The 16,611-nt window shown below is 42.3% G+C and overlaps 1 protein-coding gene across 2 annotated transcripts in view; it reads right to left on the bottom strand.

Moving 5' to 3' along the window:
- The window catches only part of ISL2 (ISL LIM homeobox 2), a 32,805-nt gene that overhangs the window by 6,672 nt on the left and 9,522 nt on the right, over positions 1-16,611 (bottom strand). Inside the window, exons 2-4 of one of the 2 annotated variants that reach the window (XM_060755720.2) lie at positions 11,257-11,446; positions 6,507-6,814; positions 4,078-4,358 (exon numbers count right to left, since the gene is read on the bottom strand). In XM_060755720.2, coding sequence (XP_060611703.2) covers positions 4,078-4,358; positions 6,507-6,814; positions 11,257-11,446 — 779 coding nt within the window. The remainder of the gene's footprint in view (positions 1-4,077; positions 4,359-6,506; positions 6,815-11,256; positions 11,447-16,611) is intronic. The other variant, XM_067471275.1, reaches the window with a different exon arrangement.

Consider the following 16,611-nt stretch of genomic DNA (forward strand, 5'->3'; position numbering starts at 1 on the left):
TCCCTCCTTCCTAGGACTTCCCCTCACATATATATCCATGGCCCTCAACATGTCTCCTCTCAGCCTTCTCTACTTCAGGCTAAACATGCCCAGCTCTTTAAGCTGCTCCTCATAGGACTTGTTCTCCAGACCCTTGATCATTTTAGTCGCCCTTCTCTGGACATATTCCAGCTTGTCAACACCTCCCTTCAATTGTGGTGCGCAGAATTGGACACAGAGGGACTCTATCTATCTATCTATCTATCTATCTATCCATCTATCTTCATCCATCCATCCATCCATCCATTCATCTATCCATCCATTTACCCATCTATGCGTCTATCTGTTCGTCCGTCCATCCATCCTTCCACGCATCTCTCTCTCTCTCTCTGTCTCTCCTCATCTCCATCCATCCATCCATCTATTAATCAATCCATCCATTCGCCCATCTATGTGTCTGTCTGTTCGTCCATCCATCCTCCCACCCATCTCTCTCTCTATATATATATCCATCCATCCATCCATCTATTCATCCATCCATTCACCCATCTATGTGTCTGTCTATCCATCCATCCATCCTCCCACCCATCTCTCTCTCTCTCTCTCTCTCTCTATCTATCTATCTCTCTATCAATCTATCTATCTCCCTATCTATCCATCCATCCATCCATCTATTCATCTATCCATCCATTCACCCATCTATGTGTCTGTCTGTCTATCTATCTATCCATTCATCCATCCATCCTCCCACCCATCTCTCTCCCTATCTATCTATCTATCTATCTATCTATCTATCTATCTCTCCATCTATCTCTCCATCTATCTATCCATCAATCCATCCATCTATCTATTCATCTATCCATCCATTCATCCATCTGTGTCTGTCTGTCTGTCCATCCTCCTACCCATCTATCGATCTCTCTCTCTCTCTCCATCCATCTATCCATCTATTCATCTTTCCATCCATTCATCCATCTATGTGTCTGTCTATCCATCCATCCTCCCATCCATCTCTCTATCTCTATCTATCTATCTACCTATCTCTCCATCTATCTATCCATCCATCCATCCATCCATCTATCTATTCATCTATCCATCCATTCACCCATCTATGTGTCGGTCTGTCTGTCTATCTATCCATCCATCCATCCTCCTACCCATCTCTCTCTCTCTCTCTATCTATCTATCTATCTATCTATCTATCTATCTCTCCATCTATCTCTCCATCTATCTCTCCATCTATCCATCCATCCATCTATTCATCTATCCATCCATTCACCCATCTATGTATCTGTATGATGTCTATCTATCCATCCATCCATCCATCCATCCTCCTACCCACCTATCTATCTATCTATCTATCTATCTATCTATCTATCTTGACAGGAAGTAGGGAAGGAGGGGGGGAGGAAGAGAGAAGGAAGGAAAGACAAAAGGGTAGGAAGGATGAAAGGGTTGAAGGGAAGGAATGAGGGAGGGAAGGGAGGGAGGGAGGGAGGAAAGAGAGAAGGAAAGAAACAGGAAGGTGGGAAGGAGGGAGGGAGGAAGAGAGAAGGAAGGAAAGACAAAAGGGTAGGAAGGATGAAAGGGTTGAAGGGAAGGAATGAGGGAGGGAAGGGAGGGAGGGAGGGAGGAAAGAGAGAAGGAAAGAAACAGGAAGGTGGGAAGGAGGGAGGGAGGAAGAGAGAAGGAAGGAAAGACAGGAAGGTGGGAAGGAGGGAGGGAGGAAGAGAGAAGGAAGGAAAGACAGGAAGGAGGGAAGAAGGGAGGGAGGAAGAGAGAAAGAAGGAAAGACAGGAAGGAGGGAAGGAGGGAGGAAGGAAGTGATAAGGAAGGAAAGACAGAAAGGAGGGAAAGAGGGAGGGAGGAAGAGAAGGAAGGAAAGACGAAAGTGGGAAGGAGGGAGGGAGGAAGAGAGAAGGAAGGAAAGACAGGGAGGTGGGAAGGAGGGAGGAAGAGGGAAGGAAGGAAAGATGAAAGGGTTGAAGGAAAGGAATGAGGGAGGGAAGAGAGGGAGGAAAGAGAGAAGGAAGGAAAGACAGGAAAGTGGGAAGGAGGGAGGGAGGAAGAGAGAAGGAAGGAAAGACAGGCAGGTGGGAAGGAGGGAGGAAGAGGGAAGGAAGGAAAGATGAAAGGGTTGAAGGAAAGGAATGAGGGAGGGAAGAGAGGGAGGAAAGAGAGAAGGAAGGAAAGACAGGAAAGTGGGAAGGAGGGAGGGAGGAAGAGAGAAGGAAGGAAAGACAGGAAGGAGGGAAGGAGGGAGGGAGGAAGAGAGAAGGAAGGAAAGACAGAAAGGAGGGAGGGAGGAAGAGAGAAGGAAGCAAAGACAAAAGGAAAGGAAGGAAAGATGAAAGGGTTGAAGGAAAGGAATGAGGGAGGGAAGGGAGGGAGGGAGGGAAGAGAGAAGGAAGGAAAGACAGGAAGGTGGGAAGGAGGGAGGGAGGAAGAGAGAAGGAAGGAAAGACAAAAGGGAAGGAAGGGCGGGAGGGAGGAGAAAGAGGGAGGGAGAGAAGGACAAAAGGGTGGAAGGGAAGGAAGGGGGGAGGGAGGGAGGGAGGGAGAAAGAGGGAGGTAAAGAAGGGAAGGAGGAAGGAAATAGAGAAAGAAGGAAGGATAGGATGGTGAGAGTTAGGAGGGCCTGATGAGAGAGCCCAGGGGGCCACATCCGATCCCTGGGCCTGGGTTTGCCCAGAGGGAGCAGGCTGGTTTTCTGCTGCCCTTGAAACTAGGACTAGGAGCCATGGGTTCAAATTACAGGAAAGGAGATCCCACCTGAACATGAGGAAGAACTTCCTGACCATACACGCTGTTCAAGTGTGGTGGAAGCTCCTTCCTTGGAAACTTCTAAACAGAGGCTGGATGGCCATCTGTTGGGGATACTTTGAGGGTGGGCTTGATATAATCTTTTCCAACTCTATGATTGTATCAAGCCCACCCTCTAAGATCCCCATTGGACCCCCCAAATGCATCGGCTGAATGGCCAAAAGAGGCTGGATGAACTAATGTTCTAGTGTGGATGTAGTTAATGTGGTATCAAACCAGGTTAATACTCTAGTGATGATGCATGGCAGTTAATGTGGAATAAACTAGGTTAATGCTCCAGCATGGATGCATGGCAGTTAATGAGGTATCACACTGGGTTAATGCTATAGTGTGGATGGAAAGCGGTAATGGGGTATCAAACTGGGTTAATGCTACAGTGTGAATGTATTTTAGTTAATGGGGTATCAAACTGGGTTAATGCTTCAGTAGGGATGAATGGCAGTTAATGGAGTATCAAATTGAGTTAATGCTACAGTGTGAATGTATTGCAGGTATCAAACTAGGTTAATACTACAGTGTGGATGGAAAGCGGTAATAGGGTGCCAAACTGGGTTAATGCAACATTGTGCATGGAAAGCGGTAATGGGGTATCAAACTGGGTTAATGCTTCAGTATGGATGAATGGCAGTTAATGGAGTATCAAATTGAGTTAATGCTACAGTGTGAATGTATTGCAGTTAATGGGGTATCAAACTGGGTTAATGCTACAGTGTGAATATATTGCAGTTAATGGGGTATCAAACTGGGTTAATGCTACAGTGTGAATATATTGCAGTTAATGGGGTATCAAACTGGGTTAATGCTACAGTGTGGATGGAAAGCGGTAATGGAGTATCAAACTGGGTTAATGCTACAGTGTGGATGGAAAGTGGTAATGGGGTATCAAACTGGGTTAATGCTACAGTGTGGATGGAAAGCTGTAATGGAGTATCAAACTGGGTTAATGCTACAGTGTGGATGGAAAGCGGTAATGGGGTATCAAACTGGGTTAATGCTATAGTGTGAATAGAAAGCAGTAATGGGGTATCAAACTGGGTTAAGGCTACAGTGTGGATGGAAAGCGGTAATGGGGTATAAAACTGGATTAATGTTACAGTGTGGATGCATGGCAGTTAATAGGGTATCAAACTGGGTTAATACTCTAGTGTGGATGCATGGTGGTTAATGTGGTATAAACTAGGTTAATGATCCAGTGCAGGTGCATGGCAGTGAATGTGATATGAAACTGAGTTAGTGCTCCAGTGCGGGCGCATGGGGGTGGGTTGGGGTGCTTACGGCCTTGTCGCTGTGCTGCTGCTGCTGGAGCTGCTTCATGAGGATGGACTTCTTCTTGTCCTTGCAGCGCTTGTTCTGGAACCAGACCCGGATGACCCTGGGGCTCAGGCCGGTCATCTCCACCAGCTGCTCCTTCATCAGGGCGTCCGGGCGAGGGTTGGCCGCGTAGCACGTGCGCAGGGTGTGCAGCTGCTTCTCGTTCAGCACCGTCCGCACACGGGTGGTCTTCTCGGCCGGTTTGTGCACCTGCGAGCGCAGTGGGGCTTGCCTCACAGGATGCTCTGGGGGGGGGGAAGAATGAGTTGGGGGGCCACAAGGGTAAGGACAACACCAGGCCTGGGCCAACTTCGGCCCTCCCTCCAGGTGTTTTGGACTTCAACTCCCACAATTCCTAGCAGCCGGTAGGCTGCTAGGAATTGTGGGAGTTGAAGTCCAAAACACCTGGAGGGAGGGCCGAAGTTGGCCCAGGCCGTCTCAAAAATCCAAATCGTTTGGACCCTGAGTGAAACGAAAGAGAAAGTTGCACGGTTAAAGATTAAAGGAAGGGAAAAAAAGAAGGGAAGGGGAAAAGAGAAAGGAAGAATGAAAGAGAGGAAAGAGGGAGAAAGGGCCAAGAAAGAACTACAGAAAGAAAGTAAGACGGGAGGGAGGAAAAGAGGTAGGAGGGAAAGAAGGGCCGTAGATGAATAGATATATAGATAGATGAGATGAAAGAAAGGAAAGATGAGAGAAAGGACAGAGAGGTAGGAGAGATGATAAAAGACATAGACAAATGATAGATAGATAGATGGATAGATCAATAGATTGATAGGAGAGATGATAGAAAAAATGATAGATAGATGACAGAAAGAAGATGGATGGATGGATGGATGGATGGATGGACAGAGAGATGAACAGTTGGATGGATGAAGAGATGGATGGACAGACAGACAGATACATAGATGTGTGGATGGATGGATGGATGGATGGATGGATGGAGATATAGATGGATGGATGGACAGAGAGAGAGAGAGAGAGATGAATAGATGGATGGACAGAGGGAAACAGATGGGTAAATGGATGGATAGACGAATGGATGGATGGATAGATGGATGGATGGACAGGCAGACAGATACATAGATGGGTGGATGGATGAATAGAGAAAGAGAGAGATAAAGAGATGGATGGATGGATGGAGAGATGAACAGTTGGATGGATGAACAGATGGATGGATGGATGGATGGATGGATGGATGGATGGATGGATGGACAGGCAGACAGATACATAGATGGGTAGATGGATGAATGGATGGATGGATGGATAGAGATATAGAGAGATGGATAGATGGATGGATGGATGGATAGAGAGAGAGATAAAGAGATGAATGGATGGATGGATGGATGGATGGATGGATGGATGGATGGAGAGATGAACAGTTGGATGGATGAACAGATGGATGGATGAACAGATGGACAGGCAGACAGATACATAGATGGGTAGATGGATGAATAGATGGATGGATGGATAGTTGGATGGATGGATGGATGGATAGAGATATAGAGAGATGAATGGATGGATGGATGGATAGAGAGATGAACAGTTGGATGGATGAACAGATGGATGGATGGACAGGCAGACAGATACATAGATGGGTAGATGGATGAATGGATGGATAGATAGAGATATAGAGAGATGGATGGATGGATAGAGAGAGAGAGATAAAGAGATGAATGGATGGATGGATGGATGGATGGAGAGATGAACAGTTGGATGGATGAACAGATGGATGGACAGGCAGACAGATACATAGATGGGTAGATGGATGAATGGATGGATGGAGAGATGAACAGTTGGATGGATGAACGGATGGATGGATAGAGAGAGATAAAGAGATGAATGGATTGATTGATTGATTGATTGATTGCTTGATAGGTGGGTGGGTGGGTGGGTGAATGAGTGAGTGAGTGAGTGGATAGATATTTGGGTCGATGGGTGGATAGATAGATAGATAGATAGATAGTTAGGTGGGTGGCTGGATGGATGGATGGAGAGATGAACAGATGGATGGATGGATGGATGGATGGAGAGAGCGAGAGAGATATATATGCATGGATGGATGGATGGATAGATAGACAGACAGACAGACAGATAGATGAATGGATGGATAGAGAGAGAGAGAGAGAGAGAGAGAGATGAATAGATGGATGGATGGATGGATGGATGGATGGATGGATGGATGGATGGATAGATAGATGGATAGATGGATGGATAGAGAGAGAGAGAGATGAATGGATAGATGGATGGATGGATGGATAGTTGGGTGGGTGAGTGGGTAGATATTTGGGTGGATTGATAGTTAGGTGGGTGGCCAGATGGTTAGATGGATGGAGGAGTTGATAGATAGCTGAATGGACTAGGTGTGTGGGTGGAAGGTGGGGCCGTCCTCCTACCTGGGTGTGTCCTTCCGCGGGCGGGGCTCCCAGGTGGGCTTCCCTCTCCGTGGTCCTGCCCTTCTCCTCCTGGGGGGGTGGCGGTGTCGGGGTCCCCTTCTCGGTGGGGGTCCGTGGGCCTGGCCTGGTGGTCTTCCCGGCAGAGGAGTCGGTGGTCTCGGAGGGCGAACTCGTCCCCGGGGAGGAGCTGCCTCCCGCAGGCGGCGCAGCGGAAGCAGTCCAGGTGGAAGACCTTCTCGCGCGCCCGCATCACCAGGTCGCTGCTCCGGAAGCCCCCCCCGCACTGCCCGCACTTGGCCCCGAACAGCCTGGACCCAGAAGAGGGGGGGAGGGGGTAGGAGGGAGGAGGAGTGACGTCAGCAGAGGGGGAGGAGGGGGAGGGACCCCCGCCCCCCCTCCCCCAAGATACATAGATATATAGATGCATTTCCCGAAATCAATTTTTGAAATTCTGAATCATAAGTTTTTATATTATATTATTGATTATAGTATTGATATAATTTGATATAATTGATACATTGATATAATATATTGATTATATTATATATTATCCTATATATATATATATATATATTTCCGAAATCCGGAAATAAAATAATATTTAGACTTGGATCCTATATATATACACACACAGACACATATATATATATACACACACACATATATGCATTATTTATATCTATACTATACACACGCCCCTCATATATAGGAATATAAATATTATACTATATAATCTATATATATAAATATACATACATATATTATATATACATACACATATATGAATATACGTATTATGATATATAATCTACACACATAGTCTATATATGCATATACATATATATACATATACGATATCTATATTTTATATATATATATATATATATATATATATGAGTCGCCTGAGGGCTGAGAAAAGCTGTATATAAATAAAGTAAATAAATAAATATATATACATATTATATGTACACATACTCTATATATAAATACACATACATGCAATATATATATACACACACATACATGTGTATACATATAATATATACACATATAGTCTATACACACACACACATATATATATACATGCATTATATATACACACATACATACTCAGTATATAAATACACATACATGCATTATATATACATACACATATGTCTATATATACACAAACATGCATACTCTACATATAAATACACATACATGCATTATATATACATACACATACATGTGTATACATATACATATTATATACACATATAGTCTATATATACACACACATACATACTCTACATATACATACACATATATGCATTATATATACATACACATACATGAGTATCCATATTATATACACATATAGTCTATATATACACATATACATACTCTACATATAAATACACATACATGCATTATATATACATACACATACATGAGTATACATATTGTAATATATACACATATCGTCTATATATACACACACATACATACTCTACATATACATACACATACATGCATTATATATACATACACATACATGAGTATACATATTGTAATATATACACATATAATCTATATATACACACACATACATACTCTATATATAAATACACATACAGACATACATGCATTATATATATGCACACTATATATATGTATAGACATAATATACATAAAAGAAAATAATGCTCACACTTGGGTCCCATTAATATATATAATTGATGGGTCTCTCTCTCTATATATATATATATACCCATTAATTATATATATTAATGAGACCCAAGTTTGAGGATTATTTTATTTTATGTATATTATTTATATACATATATATAGTGTGCATATATATATCCCAATATAATATATATATATATACATACATATATATATTATACACACACACACACACATATATATATATATATTATATATATACATAACCCATTAATTATATATATTAATGGGACCCAAGTCTGAGGATTATTTTATTTTATGTATATTATTTATATACATATATATAGTGTGCATATATATATCCCAATATAATATAATATATATATATACACACACACACACACACACATATATATATGTATATAAAACACACACATATATATATATATATATTATATATATATATATATAACCCATTAATTATATATATTAATGAGACCCAAGTCTGAGGATTATTTTATTTTATGTATACTATGTATATACATGTATATAGTGTGCATATATTATATTATATTATATTATATTATATTCTTTTCGGATTTCGGAATATTGGCAGAGCAAGAGAGACTGTATCTATCTATATCTATAAGTGGGTTGTTGTAGGCTTTTCGGGCTATATAGCCATGTTCTAGCAGCATTCTCTCCTGACGTTTTGCCTGCATGTATGGCAAGCATCCTCAGAGGTGGTATATATTATGTATAAATATATATATAGATTTGGTTTCCATCTGATGGCATCCCTTGGGGAGATGGTGGCGAGGTATAAATAAAGTATTATTATGGGTTGTTGTAAGTTTTTTCGGTCTATATGGCCATGGTCTAGAGAGGCATTTTCTCCTGACGTTTTGCCTGCATCTCTGGCAAGCATCCTCAGAGGTAGTGAGGTCTGTTGGAAGTAGGAAAATGGGTTTATATATCTGTGGAATGACCAGGGTGGGACAAAGGACTCTTGTCTGCTGGAGCTAGGTGTGAATGTTTCAACTGTATTATTATTATTATTATTATTATTATTATTGCCAATGTCCCAAAATGGAATAACAAAAATCTCAAGTTTTTGGGATGTGGGCTATCCCCTTTGTATCCCTGGCCAAGTAATCCGAATTAATTATCATCTGAAACAGAAGCTAACTGGGTGGCTCCCATTCCCTTCGAGATCAATCGAATCCAATCCTGGGTGGAAATCCTCTGCCCATTGAAGCCACTGAGATGCCAAGGAAGCCAAAGAAATCAATTCGGATTTCTCTTTTTACACCTGATTTCCTCCCTTCCTTGCAAGCCAACCGCATCCAAAGCGGGATTTACTGCCGAATAGAATGCTTTTACCCCTCGAAACAATAATAATAACGAAATGATACGAAATCCAGCATATAGATCTCATTTGCTGTGACATACTGAATTTTTGTGTCAGCAAAATAATAATAATAGTAATAATAATAATAATAATAATAATAATAATGTCTCCTTCCTGCATCTTGTTTATTATGGAAGGCTTCCCAAGAGAGATTCAATTCGAAATCTGACCGAACTTCCAACTAAATAATCAGATCCGATTCGGAAATGTTCCGACCAAAGCCGGAGTAAAGTGGCCTTTCTTTGCCTCCAAAAATGCACAGCTTTCTTCCTTTACTTTGCATTCAGATGCATGTGTGTTTGGGTTGTTGTAGGTTTTTTCGGGCTATACGGCCATGGTCTAGAAGCACTCTCTCCTGACATTTCGCCTGCATCTATGGCAAGCATCCTTAGAGGTAGTGTGTTTGTTTTTTGTATTGTTGAATCACTTCTCAACAAAAGTTTGAGCATATTATTGGAGAACACAGAAATGCTGGACCACACCAACAACCACCATGTCAGGCTACACAGAGAAGCCATTGAAATCCACAAGAAGCATGTGGACAATTTGAACAGAAAGGAGGAAACCATGAAGATGACCAAAATCTGGCTACCTGTATTAAAAAGCTCTAAAATTACAACAGTAAAACAACTGAGGAAACAATCTGGGACAGCTAATTACCTCTCAACAAAAGATTGCCCCAGGCACAGTCAGGCCATTATATGCTAATCAAGGTGGTCAGCTGAAACATTCACACCTAGCTCCAGCAGACAAGAGTCCTTTGTCCCACCCTAGTCATTCCACAGATATATAGCCATAGCAGAGCACCTGATGAACCAACCTGGAAACAGCATTTTATTTGAGAACACAGAAATGCTGGACCACTCTCACAACCACCATGTCATGCTACACAGAGAAGCCACTGAAATGCACAAGAAGCATGTGGACAGTTTCAACAGAAAGGAGGAAACCATGAAAATGAACAAAATCTGGCTACCAGTACAGGCCAGGAGCCAGGATTTCGATTGAGTTTTTTTTTCCAGGGTTTTTTTTGGGGGGGGGGGGGCTGAGTCTGAGTGAAAGAGGGTCTAGCCTAGCAAACCTTTTGTATCGTTACCCCAATACCCCCATGCATATGGGATATATTGAGTATGGCGATCAGATCATGATATGAATAAACATAACAGTTTAAATAATGCACCAGTAAGGCCTTTTCGGGAATTTGGGGGGGGGGGGGGGCTGAAGCCCCTCAAGCCCCCCCCCCCCCCCCCGCCTACATGCCTATACCAGTATTTAAAAACTCTAAAATTACAACAGCAAAACAACAGAGAGGAAACAATCTGGGACAGCTAATCGCCTCTCAACAAAAGATTGCCCCAGGCACAGTCAGGCCATTATATACTAATCAAGGTGGTCAGTTGAAACATTCACACCTAGCTCCAGCAGACAAGAGTCCTTTTGTCCCACCCTGGTCATTCCACAGATATATAAACCTATTTTCCTAGTTTCCAACAGACCTCACTAGTACCTCTGAGGATGCTTGCCATAGATGCAGGAGAGAATGGGAATGCAAGGACAGAGATGACTCGATTCCAAGGCTTTGTATGGAGAGGGTGCTTTTTTCCCCCTTGCGTGGAAGTAGAGCAGGGGCTGGTCTGGGTGGCCCCTGGGGGTCCCCCCTGTTCTCACCGGAAGTAGTCCCTCTTGCAGTAGGTCTTTCCCTCGCGCACGAAGCAGGTGCAGGTCTCGTCGAGGGCTTGGCTGCACCCGTGGCACTTGAGGCAGGCCGCGTGCCACTCCAGGTCCGGGGCCACGCGCAGGATGTAAGGGTCCAGGATCTCCCCGCCGCAGCCCACGCAGCGCGACACCGCCCGCCGCTCTGCAAAGGAGGAGGGAGGAAGGACAGCTCTCACCTTGGCCTGGTACTTGGAAGGGAAAGGAACCCCCCCACCCACCCACGACACTTGCTGTCCCCTGTGAGGGTGGGGGTTGGCCGTGAAAGCTTCCACGGAGAGAACTCTCCCAGGAGGAGCCCACTTCCCAATTGAGATTTCTCTCTTTTCCTGTGGAAAGTCGGGCTGTGTTTACAACTCCAAGGCGGGCATGCATCTCTATCAAAAAGTTTTGCCTCCTGGGCCCTCAAACGGTTCTGGATGAACCTAGAACCGTAGAACTTGCTCTAGAACTTGGCCTGGAGTCTCTTCCACGCGAAACCGCCGCTCAAACAGAGTCCCCATCCGTGTGGACACCTTGGCGACCTCGTTTCCTCCAGGCGTCCAAACCATTTACAACTCCAAGGCGGGCATGCATCTCTACCAGGGCGCATCAAAAAGTTTTGCCTCCTGGGCCCTCAATACGTGCTGGATGAACCTAGAACCGTAGAACTTGATCTAGAACCTGGCCTGGACTCTCCTCCACGCAAAACCGCCGCTCAAACAGAGTCCCCATCCGTGTGGACACCTTGGCGACCTCGTTTCCTCCAGGCGTCCAAACCATTTGGGGAAACCTCGCAATAATAATAATAATAATAATAATAATAATAATAATAATAATTAATCATCATCATCATCATCTATATAAATAAAAATGTAATATTAGTTTGTGGGATTAACAGAACTCAAAAACCACTGGACGAATTGACACCAAATTTGGACACAATGCACCTAACAACCCAATGTATGTCCTTCACTCAAAAAAATTGATTTTGTCATTTGGGAGTTGTAGTTGCTGGGATTTATAGTTCACCTACAATCAAAGAGCATTCTGAACCCCACCAACGATGGAATTGAACCAAACTTGCCACACAGGACTCCAATGACCAACGGAAAATAATGGAAGGGTTTGGTGGGCAGTGTCCTTTGCTTTTGGAGTTGTAGTTCACCTACACCCAGAGATCACTGTGGACTCAAACAATGATGGATCTGGACCAAATTCTGCGCGGATATAATGTGAACACTGGTGGAGTTTGGGGAAAGTAGAATCTTGACATATGGGAATTGTAGTTGCTGGGATTTATAGTTCACCTACAATCACAGAACATTCTGAACCTCACCAACGATAGAATTGGGCCAAACCTCCCACACAGAACCCCCATGTGGGCCACAGCCTACAGCAATGCGTGGCAGGGGACAGCTAGTAGTAGTAGTAGTAGTAGTAATAATAGTAATAATAGTAATAATAGTAATAATAATAATAATAATAATAATAATAATACAACTGCCAGCAGAGTGTCTGCTGTGCACTCATCTTGTGGTGTTTCTAATAATAATAATCATCATCATCATCATCATCATCTATATAAATAAAAATGTAATGTTCGTTTTTGGGATTAACAGAACTCAAAAACCACTGGATGAAATGACATGAAATTTGGACACTACACCTCTAACAGACCGACGAGTGACCATCACCCCCTAAAAAAACAGCAGAAAGGACTTAAACCCCCCTTTAAAAAGTTGAATGATGATACAGAAAAAAAGAAAGGAAGAGGAAGGGGAGAAAGAAAGAAAGAAAGAAAGAAAGAAAGAAAGAAAGAGAGAAGGAAGAATGGAAGCAAAACGCAAAGGAAGGAAGGAAAGAGGTATAGAAGGAAAGGAAGGGAGGAGGGAGTGAGGGAAGGAGGGAAAGAAAGGAGAGAAAGAGAGGAAAGGAAAGACGGAAGGGTGGAAGCAAAAAGCGAAGGAAGGAACAATGAGGTAGAGAAGGAAAGAGAAAAAGGAAAAGAGGGAAAGAAAGAAAGAAAGAAAGAGGTAGAGAAGGAAGGCGAAAAGGAAAGAAAAAAGGAATGGAAGGAGGGAGGGAGCGAAGGAAGGAGGGAAAGAAATAGAGAAAGAGGGAGGGAAGGAAAGACAGAGGAAGGATGAAAGCAAAAAGCGAAGGAAGGAAGGAAATAGGTAGAGAAGGAACGAGAAAGAGGAAAAGAAAAAGGGGAAGGAAAGAAAGAGATAGAGAAGGAAGGAGGGAAGGGAAGGAAGGAAAGGGAGCGATGGAGGGAGGGAGGGATGGAAAGGCAGAAGAAAGGATGGAAGCAAAAAGCGAAGGAAGGAATGAAAGAGGTAGAGAATGAAAAAGAAAGAGGAAAAGAACAAGGGGGAAGGAAAGAAAGAGGTAGAGAAGGAAGGAAGGAGAGAAAGAAAGAAAAAAAGGAAAGGAAGGAAAGGGAGCAAAGGAAGAAGAGAAAGAAAGAGAGAAAGGGGGATGGAAGAAAAGACAGAAGGAAGGATGGAAGCAAAAAGCGAAGGAAGGAAGGGAAGAGGTAGAGAAGGAAAGAGAAAAAGAAAAAAGGGGGAAAGAAAGAGGTAGAGAAGGTAGGAAGGCGAGAAGGAAAGAAAAAAAGGAAAGGAAGGAAAGAGGGAGCGAAGGAAGGAAGGCGGGAAAGAAGTAGAGAAGGAAGAAAGGAGAGAAAGAAGAAGGGAAGGGAAGACGGAAGGGTGGAAGCAAAAAGCGAAGGAAGGAAGGAAAGAAAAAGTTAGAAAAGGAACGAGAAAGAAGAAAAGAAAAAGGGGGGGGGGAGAAAGAGGTAGAGAAGGAAGGAGAGAAGGAAAGGAAGGAAAAGGAGCTATGGAAGGAGGTAGAGAAGGAAGGAAGGAGAGGAAGGGAAGGAAAGAAGGAAAGACAGAAGGAAAGATAGAAACAAAAAGCGAAGGAAGGAGGAAAGAAGGACAGAAAGAGGGAGGGAGTACAGCTAATAATAATAACAATAATAATAATAATAATAAATTTATACCCGCCACCATCTCCCCAAAGGGGCGGCCCAAAAATAATACAGCAAAATTAGACACAAAACAACAGAAAAATGACATCACAACCAAATACGTAAAATAAAATAAACAGTGCCAAATAACATAATAGAAATCAAACACAAAGGAAAATAAAATGTTAAAATCCTGGGTGAGATAGGAATGAAAAGTATATTTGTGAGGGAGGAGTCCAAGAAGGGGGAGCAGAGGGGTTTGATCCCAACCTCTGAGGATGCCTTTAGCCATGGATGCGGGCGAAACGTCAGGAGAGAATGCTTCTGGGGCCGGGTAAACACACAACAACGCCGTGATTCCGGCCAGGGAAGGCCAGGGAAGCCTTTGACGACAAGTTTGGGGAAAATCCCAGGGTTTTGCTTCCTGCTGACCCATAACGTCCTTCAAGTCATTCAATCTGAATATATTGTTGTTTGTTTGTTTGTTTGTTTGTTTGTTTCAGAGATCCAAATAGGGGGAAAGATTCCACGACTTGAATGACGTCCAAACAGTTTTGAAATCATAGCTTCCCTAAATTTCAGCAGTTTTGTGTGTAGAGGAGAGTTCAGGCCAGGATCTGGAGCAAGTTCTGCTGTTCTAGGTTCTTTCCTAATGTTTTGAGGAGCCAGGAGGCAACACTTTTTGATCCATACTTAGATAATAACATACATGCCCAGAGACGGAAATAATAATAATAATAATAATAATAATAATAATAATAATCGTGTGATCCAATACATCAGCCAGGAGAGTGATCTTGTCAGCTGTGGACTCATCTTATTGTGTTTCTAACAACAACAACAACAACAACAACAATAATCGGTTGCTCCAATACATCAGCCAGCAGAGTGATCTTGTCTGCTGTGGACTCATCTTGTTGTGTTTCTAATAATAATAATAATAATAATAATAATAATAATAATAATAATAATAATCTTATGATCCAATACATCAGCCAGGAGAGTGATCTTGTCTGATGTGGACCTCATCTTGTTGTGTTCCTAATAATAATAATAATAATAATAATAATAATACACCACACAGTCCTAGATGCTTGGGAAGTGTTCAGTAAAATAATAATAATACACGATACGAGGATTTCAAGATCAAACTGCACAAGCCAGTCAGGGGTGTCCCAGTGGTGATCGGCACACTGGGTGCAGTGCCTCAAGACCTTGGCCTGCACTTAAGCACAATCGGGCGCTGACAAAAATCACCACCTGTCAGCGGCAAAAGGCCACCCGACTCTAATGTCCAAGGTGTGATCCAATACAACAGCCAGCAGAGTGACCTTTGTTGCATCTAATAATAATAATAATAATAATAATAATAATAATAATAATTTTATTTCATACACACACACACACATCTCTCTCTCTCTCTCTCTGTGTATGATATAAAGTTCTCCCCGAGGTTGTAGGGTGTTTGTGTTTCTTTGACTGCTCATGTCAACGTCTCACAAGGAAGGACTCTATCTGCAACCTATTTGGGTGTCATGGGAAGGGTCTGTTTCCTAGAGCGGGCTTCCAGGCTGTCCTAAACCGCCCTGAGTCCCTGGGAGAAAGGCCATAGAGACCTCTCCCAAATAAAGACATACCTAAATATTTCCGTCTCTGAGCATGCATGTTCTCATTCGAGTTGGACATTGATATATGTTTTTCCTGACTCTCTCTCTCTTTCTATCTAACTTTATTTCTTTATTTTTTTCTCTCTCTCTCTCTTTCTATCTATCAATCTTTCTTTTTATCTATCTTTCTATCTATCTCTATCTATCTCTCTTTCTTTCTATCTCTATTTATTTGTCTGTCTATCTTTCTCTCTCTCTTTCGATCCAAATTTCTTTCTATTTCTTTCTTTCTTTCTCTCTTTCTATCTATCTATCTAACTTTCTTTCTTTCTATCTCTATCAATCAATCAATCATCTTTCTTTCTTTTTATCTCTCTGTCTATCTATCTATCTATCTATCTATCTATCTATCTATCTATCTATCTATCTTTCTCTCCCTCTCTAACTTTCTCTCTCTCTCTTACTATCTATCTATCATCTTTCTTTTTATCTATCTGTCTGTCTGTCTGTCTATCTTTCTCTCTCTCTCTTTCTATCCAACTTTCTTTCTATTTCTTTCTCTATCTATCTATCAGCTTTCTTTTTATCTATCTGTATCTTTCTATCTCTCTCTCTCTATCTAACTTTCTTTCTATTTCGTTCTTTCTTTCTTTCTCTTTCTTAACTTTCTATCTAGCCAGCTAGTTATGTTTCTAACTTTCTATCTTTCTATCTATCTTCTATCTATCTATCTATCTATCTATC

This window comes from Anolis sagrei, chromosome 9, assembly GCF_037176765.1.
Source record: "Anolis sagrei isolate rAnoSag1 chromosome 9, rAnoSag1.mat, whole genome shotgun sequence".
Taxonomy (NCBI): Eukaryota; Metazoa; Chordata; class Lepidosauria; order Squamata; family Dactyloidae; genus Anolis; species Anolis sagrei.